Source organism: Paroedura picta, chromosome 2, assembly GCF_049243985.1.
Source record: "Paroedura picta isolate Pp20150507F chromosome 2, Ppicta_v3.0, whole genome shotgun sequence".
Taxonomy (NCBI): Eukaryota; Metazoa; Chordata; class Lepidosauria; order Squamata; family Gekkonidae; genus Paroedura; species Paroedura picta.
In genome coordinates, this window is record NC_135370.1 from 160,183,170 (window position 1) to 160,205,227 (window position 22,058).

The 22,058-nt window shown below is 48.2% G+C and overlaps 1 protein-coding gene and 1 long non-coding RNA gene across 2 annotated transcripts in view; one reads left to right on the plus strand and one right to left on the minus strand.

Annotated features, from left to right (window-relative positions):
- Positions 1-5,547: 5,547 nt before the first annotated feature.
- Positions 5,548-11,239, minus strand: LOC143828835 (uncharacterized). Its single transcript, XR_013227922.1, has 3 exons — positions 10,989-11,239; positions 9,822-9,903; positions 5,548-5,632 (listed from the first exon to the last, which is right to left on the minus strand). It is a non-coding gene; the product is annotated as an uncharacterized LOC143828835 (long non-coding RNA).
- A 57-nt stretch (positions 11,240-11,296) lies between these two features.
- CHGA (chromogranin A) overlaps positions 11,297-22,058 on the plus strand; it is a 28,272-nt gene continuing 17,510 nt past the window's right edge. Inside the window, exons 1-2 of the mRNA XM_077323536.1 lie at positions 11,297-11,626; positions 12,444-12,490. Of these exons, the coding sequence (XP_077179651.1) occupies positions 11,551-11,626; positions 12,444-12,490 (123 nt within the window). The 5' untranslated portion in view covers positions 11,297-11,550. The remainder of the gene's footprint in view (positions 11,627-12,443; positions 12,491-22,058) is intronic.

A 22,058-nucleotide genomic window follows, 5' to 3' on the forward strand; every position in this document is an offset into this window, starting at 1 on the left:
GGGGTAGTTTGCCAGTGCCTTCCCCAGTCATTACCGTTTACCCCCCAGCAAGCTGGGTACTCATTTCACCGACCTCTGAAGGATGGAAGGCTGAGAACCTTGTGCCGGCTGCTGGGATTGAACTTCCAGCCTCATGGGCAGAGCTTTCAGACTGCATGTCTGCTGCCTTACCACTCTGCGCCACAAGAGGCTCTTGAACTCTGCCTATGAATATTCAAAGCCCCATCTCCTGAATTCTCTTTGTGGCAGGCTTGGTTAAAGGGGCATTTCAGCACAGGCCGTTGGCTGAGGCCTAATGTTGGCACCATGGAACTTACCGCTGTGTTTATAGACGTTGGCCACATTCTAGAATTCAACCGTTCATACCTGAAACAATCGTCAAGCTGCCAAGTTCCAGTGAAAAGCCAGAGCATTACTTGGGTGGGGACATGCTAACAGGCATCGCACCAATGTCGTAATGTGACTTCTGGCACAAACCTGGAAGTGATGTAATTGTGTCAGTTTGACAATCTAGGATTCCCCTGGAACTCTATGGGAGATTGGGTCTAGGGTTGTCAAATTCCTGGAGCAACACTATCAGCAGATTTTAATGGCTTACCAACAGAAAAACAAAGAACCATTAGCTCAAAGGTACCGGGGAATGTTAGTCAAAGGGGAATGTTCTTTGACTAACGTTTCCCGGTACCTTTGAGCCAATGGCCTATTGATATTAAAACACTAATATAAGGAAAGGCTGTAAGATTTTTCCACTATTGTTATAACAAACTTACATTGGAGGACTCAACCACTGAAGAAGTCATTGAAAATGAAAACTATCTAGAAACCGTTATGGTTAATTCTTCATGTATATAAATTATATTGGAGCTGAATAGACATATCACAAGAATATTGCCATGGAAAGGGTCTTTGTTTTTCTGTTGCTATTCCATTGTGAAACTTCCTCTTTTCGTGTTTTAACCAGCAAAAAAATGGCTGCTGTGGGGGCAGGACAAGAAAAAAATCAGACTTTCTCCCAGCCTGGCTTTGCTGCGATCTGTCCCAGGACATGACAGCAAAGGCATTGAAGGGCAGTTTGCAGAAAAGTCAAGCAAAAACTGGGTAGTGGGTAGCAGGAGCATGACACTGTGGGGAAGCAAAGTATGTGGGAGGGAAACACTTCTGCCAGAATTGATCCTGGGGCAAAACAGCAGTCTGGAAATGGCCCACGTTTGCTGAGCAAGGTGCTGAAAAGGGTAACCCAAATGATCAATCCAGGGCCATCAATCCATGACTTACAGCACGCCTCCATTTCCCCAAAACAACAGCCCAGTAATGTTGGTTGATCCCAGAGCCACCCAGAGAGCTTCTGTAACGGGGGGGGGGGGGATTTGAACGCAGGTCTCCTGAGATCCCAAAGTAGTGTCCCATCCACTATGCTGTGTGGCTCTGAGGGCCCTTTCTCAGACTACTTGAACTCCCAGGTGCCCATGATGATAGCGAGACAAAAGGGAGCGCTTCTTCCCCAGGGGAGTAATTAATGTGAGGATTTCAGTGCCAGAGGATGCAGTGATGGCCCCTGGTGGAGAGGGAGGGCAGGTCAATCAGCGGCTGCATTCAGGCAGTGGCCCTTTGACTAACCAGTGCTGAGGAGTAGCCACAGGGGGGTCTGCGGCCTCCGTGCCCTGCTTGTCGCCCTTCTGGGAATTTCTTGCTGTCTCCTGTGTGAAGCAGGATGTGGCTGACTGTTCCATGATGGATGGAGGGAAGCCCCTAAGAAAGAAACACACAAATTCCTCTCCCTGAGTCCGAAGGGGCGTGGGGAAAGCAGCCTTGGAAACCCGTTCCTTTTCATGAGCCGACGGCTGGCGAGGCTGCGCACAAGGCCTTTGGGTGACTGCCCAGCCTGAACAAGTCCCAATGAGGCTTCAGGGAACGAAAGCAGCCATTTCACAGAGCTCTGCCTTGCTGTGCTTTGATTACACAACCGCCAGATGCCCACAAGATCTTTGTCTCCCAGCCAATCCTCTCTCTCCCCCCTCCCTCCCTCCATATTTGCCTCTGGGACACTTGGAGGCTGTGGAACTGCTGCGAGTTGGAGGGGAGCATCCCTGGGGTGTTCTGTTGCTTGCCTCTGGATGCTGGCGTGTCCTTCCCGGTGCATCTTTGCACCTGGCCGTTAACACCTGCGTGGCCGAAGGCTTCTGCAAGAGTGGCACCCCCTCGCCCGTTAATTTAAACAAGAGGTCCAAATTCTGAGAGGGAGGCAGCGACTCTCCAGGCTGGTTTCGGCTCCCCTCCCCAAGTGGCTGGCAGAGGAAAGGAACAGCTGGGATGTTGTCCAGGATTAAATAATTCAGCCTGCAGGAGCTGAGGAAGCCCGATGGGATGCCAAACCCAACCTGAAAAGTCTCATCTCCAAAGGACACCCCCCCTCCACTGGCTGCCAAGTAAAGGCTGCGGATGGCCTCTTTCCAAACTTATGTCCCAAACGGCAAATAGACGCATAGTAGTTAGTTACATGGACCATGTCCATTAGCAGAACTGCAGCCCGGTGCAGGCAAGCATGTCCAGCTTAGTATCTCTTCCATTTTCCTTTCAATTACCCCCTTGATTTTGGAATCTAGATCCACATGGAGGAGGGGAGTCCACTCCGTCAACCACACTCTGTAGATCTGAATGCAAGGGTTTCCTCACAATGCTGGACTGCGGTCAGAGAGGTGGGCTGGAATTCTCCCTTGGTCCTGAGATGTCCTGGGTGAACTTGGTCCAGCCCTCATCCCTCTCAGCCTAACCTGCTTCACGGGGTTCTTGGTGAAGGTAGAGCCCTATATGCCATGCTGAGCCCATAGGGAGAGGAGAAACATGAAAATGTACTAGATTGATACACAGGTGGTAAATAAACACTAAGTGGGTGGACATGTCAAAGATAATAGAAATCAGCCCAGATTTCCCCAGGGATGTCCACACAGGCCACAGAAGTGTGACACATTCCATCAAAAAGGGCATCTTTTCTCTATGTTGCCAGACTCCCCATGGTGACTCCATATGATTGGTTAAGTTTGTGCATTTCTCAACAAGTGTGTAAACACATTGTAGCCATGCAATAAATGGATGCATCTGATTTTTCATGGAGCAACTAGATATCCCTGTGCCCCATTGAAATGCTCAGAAGTGATTCCATGTGGGACTAATCTGGGAATGAGGTGGAACACAGGAAAAAGTTCTCAGGATTAAGAAGAACTACAGCATGTCACTTCCTGTTTGCATTCCAAATAAGGGCGAGGGTTGGTAAAAGAAGGGCTGCCCTTAACACATTGGGACAGGATACTTGAGTTGCTTTGAGTGAAAGACATTAAATTAAACTTGCTGCAGTGTCTTCATCAGGTACCAGTCCACTGTGGTTGTGTAGTGTCAGTCTGGGTTTTCTGAGGCCCAGGTTCTGAGGCCCATGCTCTCCCAAGGAAGTTTGCTGGGTGATCTTTGACCAGTCTCTCTCTGCCTCATCCTAACTAACCCCACCAGGGACCGTTTTGTTCAATGGCCAGCCAGTCCGAGGCTTAGACAAGCTGCTCCTAAGCAAAGGAAATGTGCTTAGTCTTCACAGGGCCTACGTTCATATGGAGAGGTTAAAAATATTTAATCTACGATGGCTAGATTGATGACGGTAGGAATTCAGTTACTCATTAGACGAGGGAGCAGAATGACATGCGTCACTTCCTTCCCTTTGCAGACCGTTAAACTAATTGGTGGTGTCATTCTCAACCCTTGAAGGAGGGGATGTGAGAATACAGGAGATAAGAACCTAAGATGAGTCCCACTGGAGAAGAACAAAGGTCCACCTGGTTCAGAATCCTGTGTCTCACCTTGACCTCAGAAGGCATGAGCCTGAGGCCAAAACCTCTCCTTGTTGGAATTTAGAAGTACATTGTCCCTGGGCATAGGGGATTCTATTTGACCTTTGATGGACCCATCATCCCCTGTAAATTTGTCTAGTCCTCTTTTCAATCCATCTCACCAAGTGGTTATTGAGTAGGAAATCCCACAAGTTCATCAGCACGAGCCCTGACTTGGATGGCCTGAACTAGCCTGATCTCATAGAATCATAGGATCATAGAATAATAGTCATAAGGGACCTCATGGGTCATGTAGTCCAACCCCCTGCACCATGCAGGATACTCACAACTCGATCGCTCATCCACTGTAACCTGCCACCCCCTTGAACCTACACAGAATCAGCCTCTCATTGGTTCTGGTCCGTCCCTCTGGGGCAAGAGAGAACAACTCTGCTCCATCCTCTATATGGCAGCCTTTTAAATCCTTGAAGATGGTTATCAAATCCCCTCTCAGTCGTCTCCTCTCTAGGCTAAACAGACCAAGCTCCCCCAACCTTTCCTCATACATCTTGGTCTCCAAACCCCTCACCATCTTTGTCACCCTCCTCTGGACACGCTCCAGTTTGTCTACATCCCTCTTCAACTGGGGGGCCCAAATGAATCATCAGGTCCCAGAAGCTAAGCAGGGTCAGTCCTATTAGTACTTGGGCAGGAGACCACCAGTTATTTCCAGGGATGTTACACAGAGGCAGGCAATGGCAAACCACTTCTGTTCACCTCTTGTCTTGCAAACTTCTGATGGGAAGCCAAAAAATGCGACCTGGCATCACTTTCCACCACCAATAAGGCATTGCATGAAGAAGCAGTTCCTGTATCCTGTCTTGCATCATCTGCCCATTAATTTCATTGGGTGCTCCAAGGTCTAGTGTTACGGGAGAGAAGGGGGGAGCTCTCTCTATTGGCTATTTTTATACGATGTATAATCCTGTCCCCTTCATCTCTGAGTCATCTTGTTTTATTCTGAAAGGATAAGCCCCCAATTCTTCAGCCTTGACCATCGGGTTGCCTTCTGCTTCAGTTCCTCCAGCTCTTCAATACCCCTTTGGGGTTGGGGACAACCGCATGCAGACTTTTGGAAGGGGATTGTGATATCTATATGACCAATAAATAACGGCAGTTCACACGTAGTCACACAGACAGAAACTTGAAGCTGGAGAAGGCACCATGGTTTTTAATGCAGCCCGTTTCTAGATTCTACTGCCTGTCAGGTGTAGTGTACACAGTTGTGTAAAGCAACCTGGTACCATTCTCCTGACATCACTTGAATCTGAGCTGCAAGGGAACAGAAGGAAAGCTTAGAATTTCCCAGTTAAGGTTAGCTGCCCATGAAACACGCAGCAACATTTTCAAGGACTTAATAAATTATTTTATTTAGTTTAAAAGGTTTTTTTTTAAATAATTATAACTACAGATTTTGTTTGCTTGTCACCATAGCAGAGCAATAAACAATGCCATCTGCTCCGGCAAAATAAAGATTTCACATGCTTTGGTCTCAGAAGGTGAATCAGCATTGTGCAAAGGCCTAAATATACATCGGTAAATACACACAGGAGCAAGCTTTTCAGGGGAGGAATTGTGGGACAGGAGCAGAGCACAAGCTTTGTGGGCAAAATGTTCCAGGCTCAGTTCCTGGAATCCCTGCTGGGAAAGATCTCCCATTGCCTGAAAACCTGGAGGGAGGTTGCCCAATAGAAGACTCAGTTTCAGGTGTTCATTCAAAGCCACAAGAGATCCGACCAAGAAGCTTGATGTCCATTTATCTGGCAAAAACAAACAAACAAACCCATAAACCTCCAATTAAATAATCAATCTCTAAAATCAGTTGGGGAAAAAAGGGTCCTTTATCGATGGCTACAAGTTGTTCAGTTGGGCGAAATAAACAAATTTGTCTAATTCAGCCCTAGCAGATATAACCCACCATATTTTGATTATGGTGAAACTATTGCCAAGTCCACCCATTTCCAAAAGACGAGCCCCTGAGGACTTATTTAGGCAACCTGTTAGTATCTGTCCTAAGCAGAGTCATACCCTTCTAAATCAAATGAAGTCAACAAGTTTAGAAAGGTGTAACTCTGTTTAGAAGGGCACTGGACCACTTTGATAATTGAAACTTTGTTTACATATCGTGAAACTGGACTCTGCCGGACCACTCCAAGGAGTGTAGGAATTAATCCAACTATAATTTGCATAAATTTGCATAAATGCTGTCATGCCCCTGTGGAAAGTCTGGCGCCTGCTTAAGGAGTCTTCTTTTAACTGAAGTGGCTAACACAAAAGGTCCATTCAGCTGGAGGCAGGCTTCACAGGTAAGCTCCATGCCGTCATCTGCCAGAGGAAGGATATGTCTGTCCGTAGAGGAAAGGGGTCCATCTGACAATTCTCGCCCTTCTCTCTGTGCCCAGTGCTGCTGGGGGTGGGGGGGCTGAACCCCGGAAGGAGTGTTTTGAGGGGCACGGTGGGCTGCAGCAGCGGCATGGATGCAGGAAGCTACAACTCTGCAGAAGTTGATTGGCTGGAGCCCAACTCCTCTCATGGTTGACTAGAGACAAGCCAGTCTCTGGCATCGCACAAAATCTATATGTGTTTTGGACAAGCCTGTGAGATGCTCAGCAATTCGTGCAATTAATTCCCGGCTGCTACAAGCACAGCCGAGGCAAAGGAAATCAAAGGGCTTCAACGTCAATTTACCGCTGACCTAAAAACGACTGCGAGAGACGAATACCCTTTCAAAATGCAGATGGCTGACAGTCTGGCCTTTGAAGATGTTATATTTAGGAGAATGCATTAGTATGCTTTGACATCCTTTGCTTATGCTGTGAAAACAGCCTTGTTTCTGGGGAAATGTGGGGCCTGGGAATGACGGGAGCCGTTCCGCTCGCTTGAACTGGGTGAGCAAGAGCAGACGCGGGGCGCCCAGGATGCCTGAGCCCTGGCTTCCCGTTCAGTCCCTGGTAACTGTAGAGCAGGGGTAGTCAAACTGCGGCCCTCCAGATGTCCATGGACTACATTTCCCAGGAGCCCCTGCCAGCATTTGCTGGCAGGGGCTCGTGGAAATTGTAGTCCATGGACATCTGGAGGGCCGCAGTTTGACTACCCCCTGCTGTAGAGTCTCATTTGGCAGGGCTAGGAAAGATCCCTGCTGGAGACCTTGAGAAAAGGCTACAGATCAGAGGAGGAAATGGAGCAGATCCAACCACCAGCCTTCCTGCAGACTAAAGGCGTTTTCCTCCAGCTTGTGGCTTTTCCTCCAACTGAAGGGCCAATGAAGTTGGAGGAAAGATGCTTAGATCGGAGGCAGGCTTGAAACATCAGGCTCATGGGAGTGGGAGGGCAGGGGTACAGTCCACCCCTAGAGCAGTCTAGGCGGATGGGTGAAGGTAGCCTTCGGTGGTTTAATGCAGGGGTAGTCAACCTGTGGTCCTCCAGATGTCCATGGACTACAATTCCCATAAGCCCCTGCCAGAATTTCCTGTCAGGGGCTCATGGGAATTGTAGTCCATGAACATCTGAAGCACCACAGGTTGACTACTCCTGGTTTAATGCACTATTCAGTGTTAGTTTCTCCTCTCTGTGAGATGTCATGTGAGATTCCAGCTCTGTCTCTGTGCTTAAAAGTGGGGGAAGAATTTATATGTGCAAAAAAGAACCAAGCACCAAGATGCCTAAAAGAATAAAAGTTTTTTTTTTTAATGCTAGACAAACAACTTTTTATAGAAAGAGAGAGAAGAGAGACCTAACTAACTGTCCTGACGTTCATTCATTCTGGAGGCATGCAGGGGGGAAGTGTGCTCAAAGGAGCTGGAAGTCTCCGGCTGAGCCAATCAAGATGCTAGAGGAGATTCTTTGAAAAATATCAGGAAGTTCCTATTCTAACTATGCTAAATACACGTCTCCTCCAATGCCCCCTGCAGGATATTCTTCATATCCTCTTGAATCACGCACACTACAGATTTTGCATATTTCAACAAATAGCACATTCTTCTAGCATGGCTCAAGAAAGTCAGCTCTGTGTTCAGGTGTCCATCTACATTCTAGGAGATCTAGGTTCCAACTCCCCTCTGCAATGGGGGATTTGTCACTCTCAGCCAAGCCGAAGCTGCTACACAATGCTATTGGGAGGATAAAGTGAGGGAGGGCGAATGAGGGCACAAACTGTATTGGGTGCCTGTTATGTGTGCAGGAAGGGAAAGTGGTAGGTTATAATGATCTAAGTAAATTAACAAATCACAATAGCTTCACCAGCTTCTCTGATGGGTCTTCATGCAGGGAAAGTGATTCCAGAGAAGATGGGGACAGGGAGAGGTGAAACTTGGGAGCAGCCAACAAGGGAGAAGGCTTAGCTTTCAAACCTGGTGGTAGTCAAGGCATTGTGATGAAAACAGGTTGCCTGCAAATCATTCCTTTGGAGGCCTGGTGCTTTTAGGACTGGGAAAGTCATGGCCAACCCATGGATTTGGGTTGTTTTCAAAAACTGCCCTGATCAGTCATTTATGGACAAACCTTTCTGTTACATTTGAATCCTGGTGTTCCCTCTAAAAGTTCAGGGTGGTTTGTGTGGTCAACTGTGCAGGTCGGCTAGGCTGAGCATGTGTGTTTATGTGTGTAACCATTTATGCACTGGAGGTTTCATGCCAGGCTGCAGGCTGGAGTTTTAGTCGTGGCAGGTTGCCCCACCTCTTCCTGTACTCACACAGGGGAGCATTTGGCCCTGTGTGCCTCATCTACTCCCAATTTGTGCTCCTGCACGGGAGCTGGGGCAGTGAAGTTCTGTGTGTAGCCTCCAGTCTCCAGTCACCAGACAGGTTTTGTGGCAGAGGGGAGATCTGAGCGAAAACCTCATTTTAGAATTGATCTCAGAATTTTTAAGCACTGTACTAGACCACCACTGGTCCCACAAAGAGCAATCCCTTCATCCCATTAAATTTCATTCTCTGAAATGCCTCATTACACACTTATTGGAGCACATCTTTGGTGGTGGTGGTGGTGGTGGTAGAAAGGGCCTTCAAGTCACAGCGGACCTATGGTGACCCTATGGGGTTTTCAAGGCAAGATGGGTTGCCACCAACTACCTTGGAGTCACGGCCCTGCTCTCCCCTGGTGGTTTCCCTTCCAAATACTAGCCTGGGCCAACCATGCTTAGCTTCTGAGATTTGATAAGATCAGGCTAGCCTGGGCTATCCAAGTCAAGGCAGACCAGAGTCTGCACTTGCTTTGTTTATTCCATTGTCAATCCTGTTGAATTCAGATCACTTTGAACTTGGGTCTTCCTCTTTCCCCCCTCCCCATTGAAACAGGAAAGTGTTCTGCACGTGGTTAGGGTAGTTCAGAAGTGGGGAGGGGGGGAAGCCAAGCACAGCCTCTTTCTTTTCTTGAAGGGGGGGGAGGGAAAGGAGCCAAGCAGGGAGCCTCTTTGTTTTCTTGGAGGGGGGGGGGAAAGAGAGAATTGAAGGAGGCAGAGGAGGGACCAAAAATCCAAGACCAACAGAAGTTGAGAGAAATTAGTGGCTTCTCCTTTAAGGCAAGCTTGTGACATGGCCACCTTTGGCCAATCAGGGCGTCTCTACCATGGAGGTTCAAAACAGCCTTCTTTCTCAATCCGAATCTTGAAATATTGAGCATTAAAAGCACTCTAGGATATCGTACAATAAAGGTAGGGTGACTCCGGATCAATCCTTCTTGCTGCAGAAGGAAAATTTAAATCACCCAAAATCAAAACGGAAATCGCATTCTATGTAGACGGCAGGGCCTGAATCGACCTGGGATTGGAATAAAAGCTCCGTGCAGCTTACACCCTGGGTGAAATCCAAACGTATCTCTGAAATATTTCTGAAGTTCTAAAAGTAGTACCTTAGTTCTAGTAGAGATCAGAGTGCATGTTTAAAACCAACCAATCCGGTTCTTTTTTCTTTGCCCCAATTTCAGGCCCTGTGCCATTAATGTGACACCTACCTTCTTGTCCTGCAAGCTGGGCTGTGCGTGGCATCCTTCCACGGTGTCAGGCAAAGCATTTCATTGTCTTACAGCAAAGGTTCTGGAAAACACAGGTGCCAGGAAGCAGGCAATAAAACATAACTGTTGAATTGCCAACACGTTGAAGATGGTCCTGCCAGAAGCAGATACACAATGACCCGACCTAGGGGGATTCATGAGAACTGAGTCTGTGCCTGTGCATTAAAAAGGAAAAGATACCTGCCAAAATATTTAAAATGTTTGGACAAGTTCCCAGGTTAAGGATGTATGATTGTGGACTGTACTGGGGGGGGGGCATATTTATGGTCGGAAGCACTTTTTGCAACATTAGCAGTGAAATGTGGCATTTCAGAGTTGGTTCCAGATATATGCAAATCACACGAGAAATGCAGATCCCACACATCCCTCCAATGCTCAGGGCCAACACAGAAACAGCACCTGACTACCAATGGATTTGAGTTCCCTACTGCAGGGATAGTCAACCTGTGGTCCTCCAGATGTCCATGGACTCTAATTCCCATGAGCAAATGCTGGCAGGGGCTCATGGGAATTGTAGTCCATGGACACCTGGAGGACCACAGGTTGACTACCCCTGCCCCACTGTGTTTGCTGCAATTTTCTTAGGCTGTTATTGGTACTTTTCCCAGCACCTTCTGTCAGCAGAAGGTTCCTGGAGCCAGAGGAAAGAAGAATGGATTCAACCCAAGTTCTGGCAGAAGGGAGCCAACCTTTCTATATGTGACTTTTTTTTTTACTTCACTCACAGTGTACTCCTAAGCAAGGTTGTGCCCTTTTAAGTCCATTGATACCAACAGGCTTCTTAGAGGATGCCACTCCCAGCCATTTAACCCCTGCTTTCTGCTCCCTCTCCTTTTCACCGGGATAACCCCTGCTTTCTGCTCCCGGTAAAAAGCAGGGGAGGGGACACCATTTCAGGGGAGTTTTGAAGAGGAGAGGAGGGAGATCGCAGGGGTTGTGTGCGTGCCAGGCTCCCAGGGGAGTAGGAGGGCAGTTCTAATAAATCATCGGAATCAAACTGCCCCCAAGCAGGCTGCTTCCAGAGTGTTTGCTGCTAATTTGGATTAACCACACGCTGGTGCCAGTCAGCAGGGTCTTCAAGAGAATCCAAGCGGTGGCCTCGCCCACCTCGGGTCCCGCTCCTTCCCTCCCTTCGGCGCGGCTGCCAGCCTGCGCCCGGCTCTGCAGCAAGGACGCTGCGCTCTACCGTCGCGCCTGCTGGGTCCGAGCCCCCTGCCCCAGCCCCAGCCCCTGCCGCCGTGCGCCCTGGGCGAGGGCCGCTCAGCTGCCGCCCTGCCTGCGCCCGGGAAGGAAGGAAAGAAGGAAGGAAGGAGGGGCGCTCCGCTCGGCCTCTCGCAGCTGCCAGCCGGGGAGGGAGCGGGGGGGGGGGCGCTTGCTCCTGACGCCGTTTCCGGACGGGCGGGGGGGGGGCGGGGAGGGGAGGGGAGGGGCGGCTATAAAGGCGGCGGCGGCGGCGGCTGCGGCTGCAGTGGCCCGTCGGGGATCTTGGGCAAAGGCACCGGAGCAGGCGGAGAGGAGCGCGGCAGGCACAGCGCACGCCCCATGCCCCCCGGCGCCGCCCGCAGCTCCCTCTAGGCGCGCCGCCCTCTGCAGCCCCGCCGAAGGAGCGCCGCCCCGCCCCGCCGCCGCAGTCCGCCCTCCGCCCTCCGCCCTCCGGCTGTCCGCCGGCATGACCCGCGCCCTGTGGGGGGCTGCGCCCCTCTTCCGCCTCCCCCTGCTCGTCCTCCTCCTCCTCGCCGCGCAAGGTAAGCCCGAGGGGCTGGCGGGGGCTTGGGGCTCCCCGGGCGCTCTCCGGCCCCCGGACTTGCCCGGGATCTGGTGCCGCCGCGCCAGGCGCCCTTTTCAGCACCAAGGACAGCGCCAGGGAGCCGGCGGCCCAAGAAGGGGGCGCGGAGCGGAGGGTCCAGAGGAGTCCGAAACCTTTGGCGCGATTGACCTCATCTTCCCCCTATCGCGCTACTTTGCAACCCTTTCTTCTGCAAAGCGTTGGGCTCCTTTTTCTAAGAAAGAGAAGAAATGCTTTTCTGTTTAAAGCTGCATTTCTCCTGCGGTTCCCTGTCTTTCTAGCCTAGCTCTTTTTCTCCTGGTTGGCTTGCACATTCTTCCTTGCTCTGCAATCCATACATAGCGCGGTCGTAAGCAGCTAATGGGCTCGCCAGCAGGGCTACTTAAATCTGGGATGCTGAAAAAGATTTCCGCAACCTTCTTCTGAGTGATTTATTGCAGACCCCCTTGCCCTTATGAGAACGGCAGTCTGCAGCCGTTCCCTCGGATGCCTGTCTAAGCCATTCAAGACAGCGATCCTTCCACTCCCCCTGGCTTGAAAGACTGGGAGATGGGAACAGTGGAGTTCCTGACCTTTTTCAATGGCTGATGTGACCAAGATTGGGCCCAGCTGTGGATCTTAACATCAACACCCCTCTTTGTCTTCTTCTTCTTAAAAAAAGAAAAAAAGAAAGAAAATATGGCTTGCCTTAGCTGAATTTTGTGTGCCCTGAGCCAGCTCAGTGGGAAATATACAACATTAAATATATCCACTTTCTCTCTTTTTCTCGTTTGCAGTAATGCCACTTCCAGTACCAAATCTATCAGCTAAAGATGACACCAAGGTGAGCGACTGGAACAAAATAATTAAATATAAGAGCATACATACTGTTACTTGTTGAATACATATATCTGGAGCTGTGTTTCAGAAGACTCTCGATATTGTCATTGAAATGTCAAGAAAGGTCAACAACTGCCCCTTATCACAGCCAGTTCACACATTATATTTTAGGTATATGATTAAGATTATTTTAAAGATGGGATGAAAAGATGTTTAAAAAGAGAGGCCAGCTGCAAATCCCTGCCCAGGAACAAGCCTGTTTTTAGCAAACACAGGTTTGATGCAGGGCCCTTCAAGGGCCCTTTTCTTGCCATGTTTTCTGCTCCTCCTCAGATTTTGGGGGGATCACATTTCAAGCTGAAGTCATGACTGTGGATTTCTTCAAGTGCAGGTCTGGAGTTACTGTAGATGCTCTTCTTGAGAATCTCAAAGGATACTGAATTAGCTTTCCAATTATAACCTCCATAGCTCTGTAAGCCCATTGGAGGTGAACTTTAACCCCTTGCAGTTAATAGGCTTAACGTGGCTGAAAAATTGTCATTGGTTTAGACAATACATGGACTTTTAGACAACCACAGCTAATATGCAAGACGATTTAAGAGAAATTGACAGTGCTAAGATAATCGGTGGGGTAAATATATATTTGTTGCTTTTAAGTAAACAACTGATATTGTACAGATGCATTGTCAAATGGTTTAAGGGGTGTGAACCATGCTAAGATAATAAGGGGGAAAAATAAATTCAAGTGGGTAGCCATGTTGGTCTGAAGTATCACAAGAAAATTTGAGCCCAATAGCATCTTTAAGACCAACAAAGATTTATTTGAGGCGTGAGCTTTCAAGTGCATGCCCTCTTCTCCAAGCAATGGAACAGGGATCATAAAAGTTTAAGTATAAGGGGAAAGTAAGTTAGTCGCAAATTAGTAAACTGTCATAATATCCAAATCGCAGTGTGATAATTCTTTGCTAAAAATGCTAATCAGTTCTTTGGGTTCAGTTGTAGTTCACAAAAACATTGGAGAAATAAAAATGTCCAGGTTAGTAATTAATGGCAGGCACTTTCCCAGTTGTGAAAAGAAATAAGTATGCGGTCCACATACTTGCTTTGGATCCATAGGCTTGGATCTACTGGAAATTTGCACCAATTGATGGCACTCCCAACAGCAGAGCACCACTTTCCCACCCTGCCCCTGCTGCAGCCTTAATGCCCCCTCCCCATGCTGTTCCTGGGAGGACAGGGACCCCCTAGGAACAGTGTGAGGAGGAGAGATGGAAGTCTTCCTGTGTGAGGGGGGTGGGTGGGATTGGGGCTTCCATCCCTTTCCCATCTGCCAAGATCATTTTCTGGCCTTAAGCCATTGGCTGGTGTTGAAATATGGTTATGAGTGAGATGAAATCAATTAACATTGGCTTAGTGATGCTGCCGTGGTTCCAGAAAAATTGACCGAGGTGCTTGTGATGGCGAAGACTGCAGTGCAGCCTGGAAACGTCTGAGGAAGTACTTGGCAGTTCTATCTCTCCATCCTCAAAAATCTAGCCCAAATCTTCCATTTTTATTATTGCTATTCATTAGAGCTAGCATGGTGTATTGGTTAAGAGCAGCGGCTTCGAATCTGGAGAACTGGGCTTGACTCCCCACTCTTCTGCATGCAGCCACCTGGGTGATCCTGGCCCAGTCACAGTTCTCTTAGAACTGTTCTTGCAGAGGAGTTCTCTCAGAGCTCTCTCAGCCTCACCTACTATACCGGGTGTCTGTTATAGAGAGATTAAGGGAAGGCGATTGTAAGCTGCTTTGAGACTCCTTTGGTAAAAAGCAGGGTACAAAAAAGAGCTTTCTCTCTTCTAGATATATTGAGTCAAATATGCAATTGACTGGAAGAAGTGTGAAATGAAACCTATTGGTTTACTGAACTGGATGGACTTTTGTGGGTTCAGAAGGGTGTATTACTGGCAGTGTCAGCTGAAGCTATTGTTCCAGGGTATCTGCCCTCTGCTTTGGGGTTCTTGTCACGTTTATACTCTCAGGAGAGAGAGAGAGAGAGAGAGAGAGAGAGAGAGAGAGAGAGAGAGAGAGATGTCAACTGAATATATCTATTTTGTACCCTTAGACCAGGGATTCCCAACCAGGGTTCTGGGGGACCCTGAGATTATGCAAGAATTCCCTAGGGGTTATGCAGCCTTTCCCAGAAGTTTAGATGGCCACTGATATCAGTAGATATCACTGGAGTCCATTTCACCTGTTTCTCTACAAGTCACCTGTTGCTCTTTCTCCACAATGGAAATGGCAAATGATTGATTGACTGATTGGCTGGCTCCCAGCTCTTCCTTCCACACTCCCTTCTGTGAAGGGACCTGTTGCCACTTCTGGGGTTCCTCAAAGCCTGAGAAATATTTCAGGGGTTCCTCCGTGGTCAAGAGGTTGAAAAAGGCTGCCTTGGACAAAGGCTCCTGAAAAGTAATTCACACAGTAGAAGTCTGTTGAGAACCATGTGTCACCATCCACCCTCTTAGGAGCATGGACTGCTTCTCACCCAACTGCGCATCAGCAATGCCGATGTGCAGTCCGATGCACATTCAGAGCAAGTCTGCAGCACAAGCCGTTCCCAACTCAAGAAGGGAATCAACACAGGGAATCCTCTTTCTTCTTGGGTATGGATCCTTGACAATGAGCTTAGACGTGGAAACAATGGCCAGTATCCTACGCCAAGTTAAAGGAAGCCCCTCCAACTTATGGAGCCAACCTCCTTCCCACATAAGCAGATCTTCCCCTGAAGGAAAAGTCATGGGAGATGGAAGAAGGCTTTTTCGGCTGGCGGAACGCTTCAGGCTTTGCTCACTGTAGGGGTGAGGTTCAGACCAATATATTTATAAGTCCCTCCCCCCAATCTGGACCTTGAGATGGTTGTGTGGATGAGGGGCTCTCTGCAAAAAGGACTTTGTTGTATTTCCTCCCGACACCCTGTGTATACCTGCTGTGAACGGGCAAATTTCCCTAAGCCGTGTTCTGTTCAACACTTTCCCCAAATTACTGCCTTTTTGTTCAATCTGCCTAAACAGGCTTACCTGGGAAGTGCTAATGGAACTGAACAGCCCGGTCTCTGTTCCTGCCTCCAGGCTCATCCTTCCCTACTGTGAATAAGCCCTTGTTTCGAGGGAAAGGGAGGGCAAGGCTGTTGCCAGCTCCTCAGGTGGACCAATCAGCCTTAATCCCCCCCCCCCAAACACTACTGTGACTTCCAGCCCTGGAGCTTTTAGAAACAGTGCATGGCCCTCTCTCTGCTGACCTGGAGCCTGGTTGGGCACCTTTGTTTGCGTCTCTCAGCATGCCAAGCAGCAGTTTGGAAAGCATCGGAGGCCTTGCCTTGGTTTCCCTCTGATTTGGAAGAGGCCGTGTGGTGTCAAATCACTGTGACTGTGCAGTGTTTTCCAGGAGAAAGAGCCTTCTCCCAGAGTGCTGTGCTGTCCGGGCAGTTCGGCAGGAGTTGTTTCAGAGGAGAAAGACTAGTCAGACTCCAAATTCCCATCTCAGCTCTGGACAAACTTTCTCATGCCGTTTTCATTGGGCTGATCCCACCATGCTGCTCAGGGAACACATTCATCTGGCCACGGAGTTTTCTTCTGGTGCAAGAGGTGCTCCCACGAGTAGAAGCCGTCTTGCCTCCGAGGAAGGCTCCCTGCGCTGGAAGACGAGGTCACAATTAGTTGAGCCAAGTGGCCGTAGAATGCCTCCCAAGGAATCCTTCTGGAATGTGCCATCGGCAAAAGCCAGTCTGCGGTCAAACGTCTGGGGATTCAAGGGCCAAGGAGTAAAACTTTAGCCGTTTTGTTGTGAAAGGGCTGGCAATGAAGGGGTCTGATTGTAATACCAGGTGCTATGAAGGTGGCTCAGGGGTGGAGTATCTGGTCTGCATGCAGAAGGTCCCAGGTTCAATCCCTGGCATCTCCACTTAAAAAAGGAATCAGGTAGTAGGGGATGTGCAAAACCTCTGCTTGAGACCTTGGATGAAGTAGACAGCAGGGACCTCATAGACTGAAGGGTATAAGACTTCTTCAAGCACAGTCCCATTGGTGTGAGCCTAAGTCCAGAATCCAGTCTGAAGGTACATGATATAATTCAAAGGTTGGAGCAGACTGAGCAGGGCCAGACTGAGCAGGGCCAGACTTGGGAGATCACCCAGGAACAGAGACCGGAATCCAAACTCAGTTATAACCCCTGTTGATCGTGCAGATTCAAATGGCTTTAAACACATCCAAATGTTGCATTGGAAATACATACTGTTCTGTGTTCTCTTGAGGAAAAGCAGGGTAGGAGTTCCAAAGATAAAAAAAGCTAGCCCTGAGATTCCTGTGTGTCAAATAGTAGCAGGAAGGCTTGTATGAAATTCCATTTGCTGACATAAAATGATGTGCATGAGACTGGCCTGCGTTGAGATCCCAGCCCTGGCCCCGTGCCACAATTCCTGATGCCGGCTTGGTCCCAAGCAAAGGGTGATTAAGGAGAGAAGCTCAATGTGGTGAGTCCTGGGGCCTCTTTCTGCAACTGGAGATCAGGATGGGCAAAAGGAAACATGTCACTCAACCCACAATTGGGGCATCCACTGCCAATGTGGCCACAATCACGGCTACAAGCACAGATGTCTTTAGACCGATTCATGGAGCAGAAATCCATCAATGGCTACTAGCCATGGTGGATAAAAGGAACGTGTGTGTCCATAAACTACAGACCTCATAATGACAGGGCTAGAGGTAGCCTCGAGGGAAGGCCTTGGCCTCCATGTCCCGTTTGTTGACCCTCCAGGGCAACTGGCTGACCCCTGCGTGAAACACGATGTTTGACTAGTCTATTGACATTCTTCACTAAAACTCCCAGTGACAGGCATTGATTTTCATTGGCTACCAATTCCTCAATCTCCTTAGCCAATAAAATAAGACAAAGCTCTTGGACAGGAGCTTCCAAGAATGGTGCCATCACCCCATTTTTGTCCTGTCCTTCTTCCAAAGAGCTCAGGGCAACGTACTTTATTCTCCTGTCTGCATTGTATTCTCACAATAACTCTGTGCAGCAATTCTGCACAGCACGTTAGGCTAGGAATGGGTATTATCGACTCAAGGCCAGTCTGGGGATTTGAACCCAGAACTCCCTGGTCCTGGTCTGAAACTCTAACCACCACACTGGCTCTGTCGTAAGACTGATTAAAAAAAAAAAATTACCCCAGTTTTCACTACCTGGAGAAGTCTCCCATCAATTTACAATCACCCACCTTGACTCTCCCCACAACAGACTCCTGGTGACGTAGGTGAGGCTGAGATTGCTCTGAAAGGACTGTGACTAGCCCAAGGTCACCCAGCTGGCTGCATGTGGAAGACAATCGAACCCAGTTCTCCAGATTAGAGGCCACTGCTCTTAACCAAGACCCCACGCCGGCCAGCCTTTCACGGAACAGATTCCTGGCTTATTCCATTAAAAAGTTTTCTCTGTAGAGTCACAAAGTTTATCTCAGAAGTGTAAACTTTCATTCTGAATCTATGTTAGTAATATGTGCGTGACTCAGGCAAACTTAGGGGAATCATTCTAATTAGAGTTCTGCTGTGGAGAAATTCCTTGCTTAAAATAGCCTGCTTGCCTTCCGTTGTTTCTTCACATTTGCATGGTGATCCCATTCCTTTTCCTTTCCAGAAATTTGTCCAAGCTTTTGCAAATCCTAGCAAAGGCATCCTTAGCCTGCACTAATGGAGGTGGGGAAAATAGCTAAGGTTTATCTAGAATTGCTGGGATTCCGCATTTCCTGGCTGCAGCTACTGACCAGTGGAGCAATACTTTCTGGGCATGCTCAAAAGCATCCTTTCGTGACTACGGATTTCTGGATTGGCATTCTGACACTAAGTCCCTGTTTAGAATGAACCCTGCCTGAGCCTCTATACAGGCAAACATCACGAGAAATGGAAGCAGCTTTTCCCTGAAAAGTATTATCAATATATTGCCATAGATTAGCAGGCTACTCGCAGGGCCAAGCAATGCAGTCAGCCTCTGCATTCAGTCTTGCTGCCGGCCTGGTCCTTGACCAGAATGCATCTATTCCTTTTCAGACACTTCCTTGCAGACAAACTAGGGCAGTCTGTTTTCCCCCTCCATGCCTAGTAAAAAAGAAGAGTCGGATTTATACCCTCTTCTCTATTTCAAGGAGTCTCAAAGTGGCTTAAAATCACATTTCCCTTCCTCTCCTCTCAACAGGCACCTTGTGAGGTAGGTGGGTTGGGGAGAGTTCTGATAGAACTGTGTCTGGCTCAAGGTCACCCAGCTGGCTGCATGTGGAGAACGAGTTGGGAATCAAAGCCGGTTCTCCAGATTAGACTCCACCATTCTGACCACTACACCATGCCGTAGTGTCGTGTAGCAGCAGCCATAAGTTGAATCTTGAATGTTTATAATAGCTGTTGTTTTTTTCGGCTCCCTTGCACTATTGACTGTGCATGCTGCTGGGCACACCTGCCATTTCTAATTTTTGGGGTGGCTTCTGTTAAAGTTTCAGCCTTTGCACATCACTTTAGGTGGTAAGGAAAAGGAGTACAATTTAATAAGCAAACCACTGTGATAAAAGGACACTGTCTAGTCATCTCATCCTTAAAATATTCCCACTGGCACTTAGAAGAGCACTTTGCCCTTCTTGAGAGATTCAATATGTGCAAGCGCATGCACACATGTACATAATGCACACGTCCCTAGGATTTCATGGATTTTTTTCTTTGGTTTCCTCTCTTGCATGCACTTTCATGACTTTCCTCCTTTTGAATGGACGTTGCATGAAATGCAGATGAATGTGAAGGTGGCAAAGTTACCGGAAGGCGATTTTAAGGTGAGGAAGGAAGGATGAGGCCCTGTTGAGACCTTGGCCAGCCAGTTCTATCGTGACAGAGCCAAGGGAAGGGGGGCAGCTAGAGGATTCCTGGATTTGGCCCTGCGCCTGAGTCCTGGCGAGCAGCATTTGGCAACAGAATAAACCTGCAAAAATATTATCCCGGACTGCGGCAGGCATTTGCAGAACGGATGTTGTTTCTTTGACTCAGATCTTCTCTGAGAGACGCCTCCCTGGATCTGTGCATTTCTTTTGCTCCTGTTGAGGTCAGGGCCGTGGAATATGCAAACAGGTCAGCTTGAGGCTTAGGCGGCTACCCTCACCAATCCATGTGCTAACAGGAAAACAAGAACCTCTTGTGGCGCAGAGGGGTAAGGCAGCAGAAATGTTGCCTGAAAAGCTCTGCCCATGAGGCTGGGAGTTCGATCCCAGCAGCCGGCTCAAGGTTGACTCAGCCTTCCATCCTTCTGAGGTCGGTAAAATGAGTACCCAGCTTGCTGGGGGGTAAACGGTGATGACTGGGGAAGGCACTGGCAAACCACCCCGTATTGAGTCTGCCGTGAAAATGCTGGAGGGCGTCACCCCAAGGGTCAGACATGACTCGGTGCTTGCACAGGGGATACCTTTGCCTTTACCTAACAGGAAAACATGCTAAGAGAGAGCCAGCTTGGTGTGGTAGTGAAGAATGGTGGCCTCTCATATGGAGCACTGGGTTTGGTTCTCCACTCCTCCACATGCAGCCAGCTGGGTGACCTTGGGGCATCACAGTTCTCTTAGAGCTCTCTCAGCCTCACCTCCCTCACAGGGTGCCTGTTGTGGGGAGAGGAAAGGGAAGGTGATTGTAAGCTGCTTTGAGACTCCTTCGGGTGGTGAAAAGTGGGGTATAAGAAACCAGCTGTTCTTCTTCTAAGCGTAGCACGGCAGAATGTACAAGGCAGATAAGAAACCCCCTTTCCCACTGAGCCTGAAGGTCCGGCCTCTCCGCCAGGAAGTTAAAATTAAATGTGGTTAGGAACATTCTCTTTTCTGCGGTGGCTCTAAGGACACGGGAATGAGTGTCTCTCCCCAAGTGCACTGGTGTAACTTCTTTTTAGCAAGAGATTTTTTACAATCTTTGTAAAAAATACATCAAGACAGCAACACTCTTCTCCAGAGGCAAATAAACATCTCGAAACTTGTGAGCGGTGAAATTATACAGGGACTGAACCTGCATCCCTTTGTATGAATACATATGCTCAGTTAATGAATCACAGCCTCACCTTCCACAGCCATTACGCAGCAGAAATAAATTTACTTTCCTATTGGGCATTCATTTCAAATTCTCTTAAATTGCAGAATTAATGTGTTGAAAGTAATTTGTCTACAGGGAGGAAAGGGATTAGCCACTTACAAATTGCCAGCATTTGGGTGCTTGAAGGACTCCTAGAAATCAACTGCCAGCTTATCTTAAGGTTAAGAGCAGGTGTAACAGTCTAGCATGGCCCACGGTAGGCTTAAGTTTCTATGTATGGATTGTATGCGGAGGAGATGATTAAAAAGTGTTTGGTATGTAGAAAGGAACAGTTTTCCATGAGCCAGCATGGTGTCATGGTTAAAAGCAGTGGCCTCTAATCTGGAAAGCTGGGCTTGATCCCCCACTCTTCCTCCACATGGGTGACCTTGGGTGACCTTGGGGCAGTCACAGTTCTGTTTCAGCCAGTTTGGTGTAGTGGTTAGGAGTGCAAACTTCTAATCTGGCATGCTGGGTTTGATTCTGCGCTCCCCCACATGCAACCAGCTGGGTGGCCTTGGGCTTGTCACGGCAGTGATAAAACTGTTCTGACCGGGCAGTGATATCAGGGCTCTCTCAGCCTCACCCACCTCACAGGGTGTCTGTTGTGGAGAGAGGAATGGGAAGGCGACTGTAAGCCGCTTTGAGCCTCCTTCGGGTAGGGAAAAGCGGCATATAAGAACCAACTCTTCTTCTTCTTCTTCTTCTTCTTCTTTTTCTTCATGTACCTCACAAGATGTCTGTTGTGGGGAGAGGAAGGAAATCCTGTTTGAGATTCCTTCGGGCAGTGAAAAGCGGGGTATAAAAACCAACTCTTCTTCTTCTTCTTCTTCTTCTTCTTCTTCTTCTTCTTCTTCTTCTTCTTCTTCTTCTTCTTCTTCTTCTTCTTCTTCTTCTTCTTCTTCTTCTTCTTCTTCACATACTTAGCAGCGATTCCCTCTGACCTCGAGTTTTATTTCCCTGCTTCATTGATAGGAGACCAATACGAATTAATGCTCCCTGTAAAAATCTAACTAAGCTTCCTTGTTTATAGACTGCCGGACCAGGTATTAAATATGATCATGCACTACAATGATATTAATTGTTCACATGTATGACTGATAAATCGGAACAGGAATTGCAGTTTTGATTTAACTTTGGAGATAATTTGATGTGTTCTGAGAAAAGACTAAAATATGGTAGGACCAGACCAGATACATTTATTTCGGTCAACGACCAGCACAAAATACAAAACAGTAAAACACTATGTAAGATTGATTAAAAGTTCCAAAATACTTCATGTATTCAATAAATCCATCCTAACCCTTATACAAATATGGGTGTTCGGTTTTTTTTTTAAGTTTAGACAGAATAACACGGGGGGGGGGAGTGTCCAGTGAGAATGGGGGAAATCCGTGGGAATTGCTGATTGAGTTTGCCAGTGGATCAAACCCATTGCCTGTACATTAG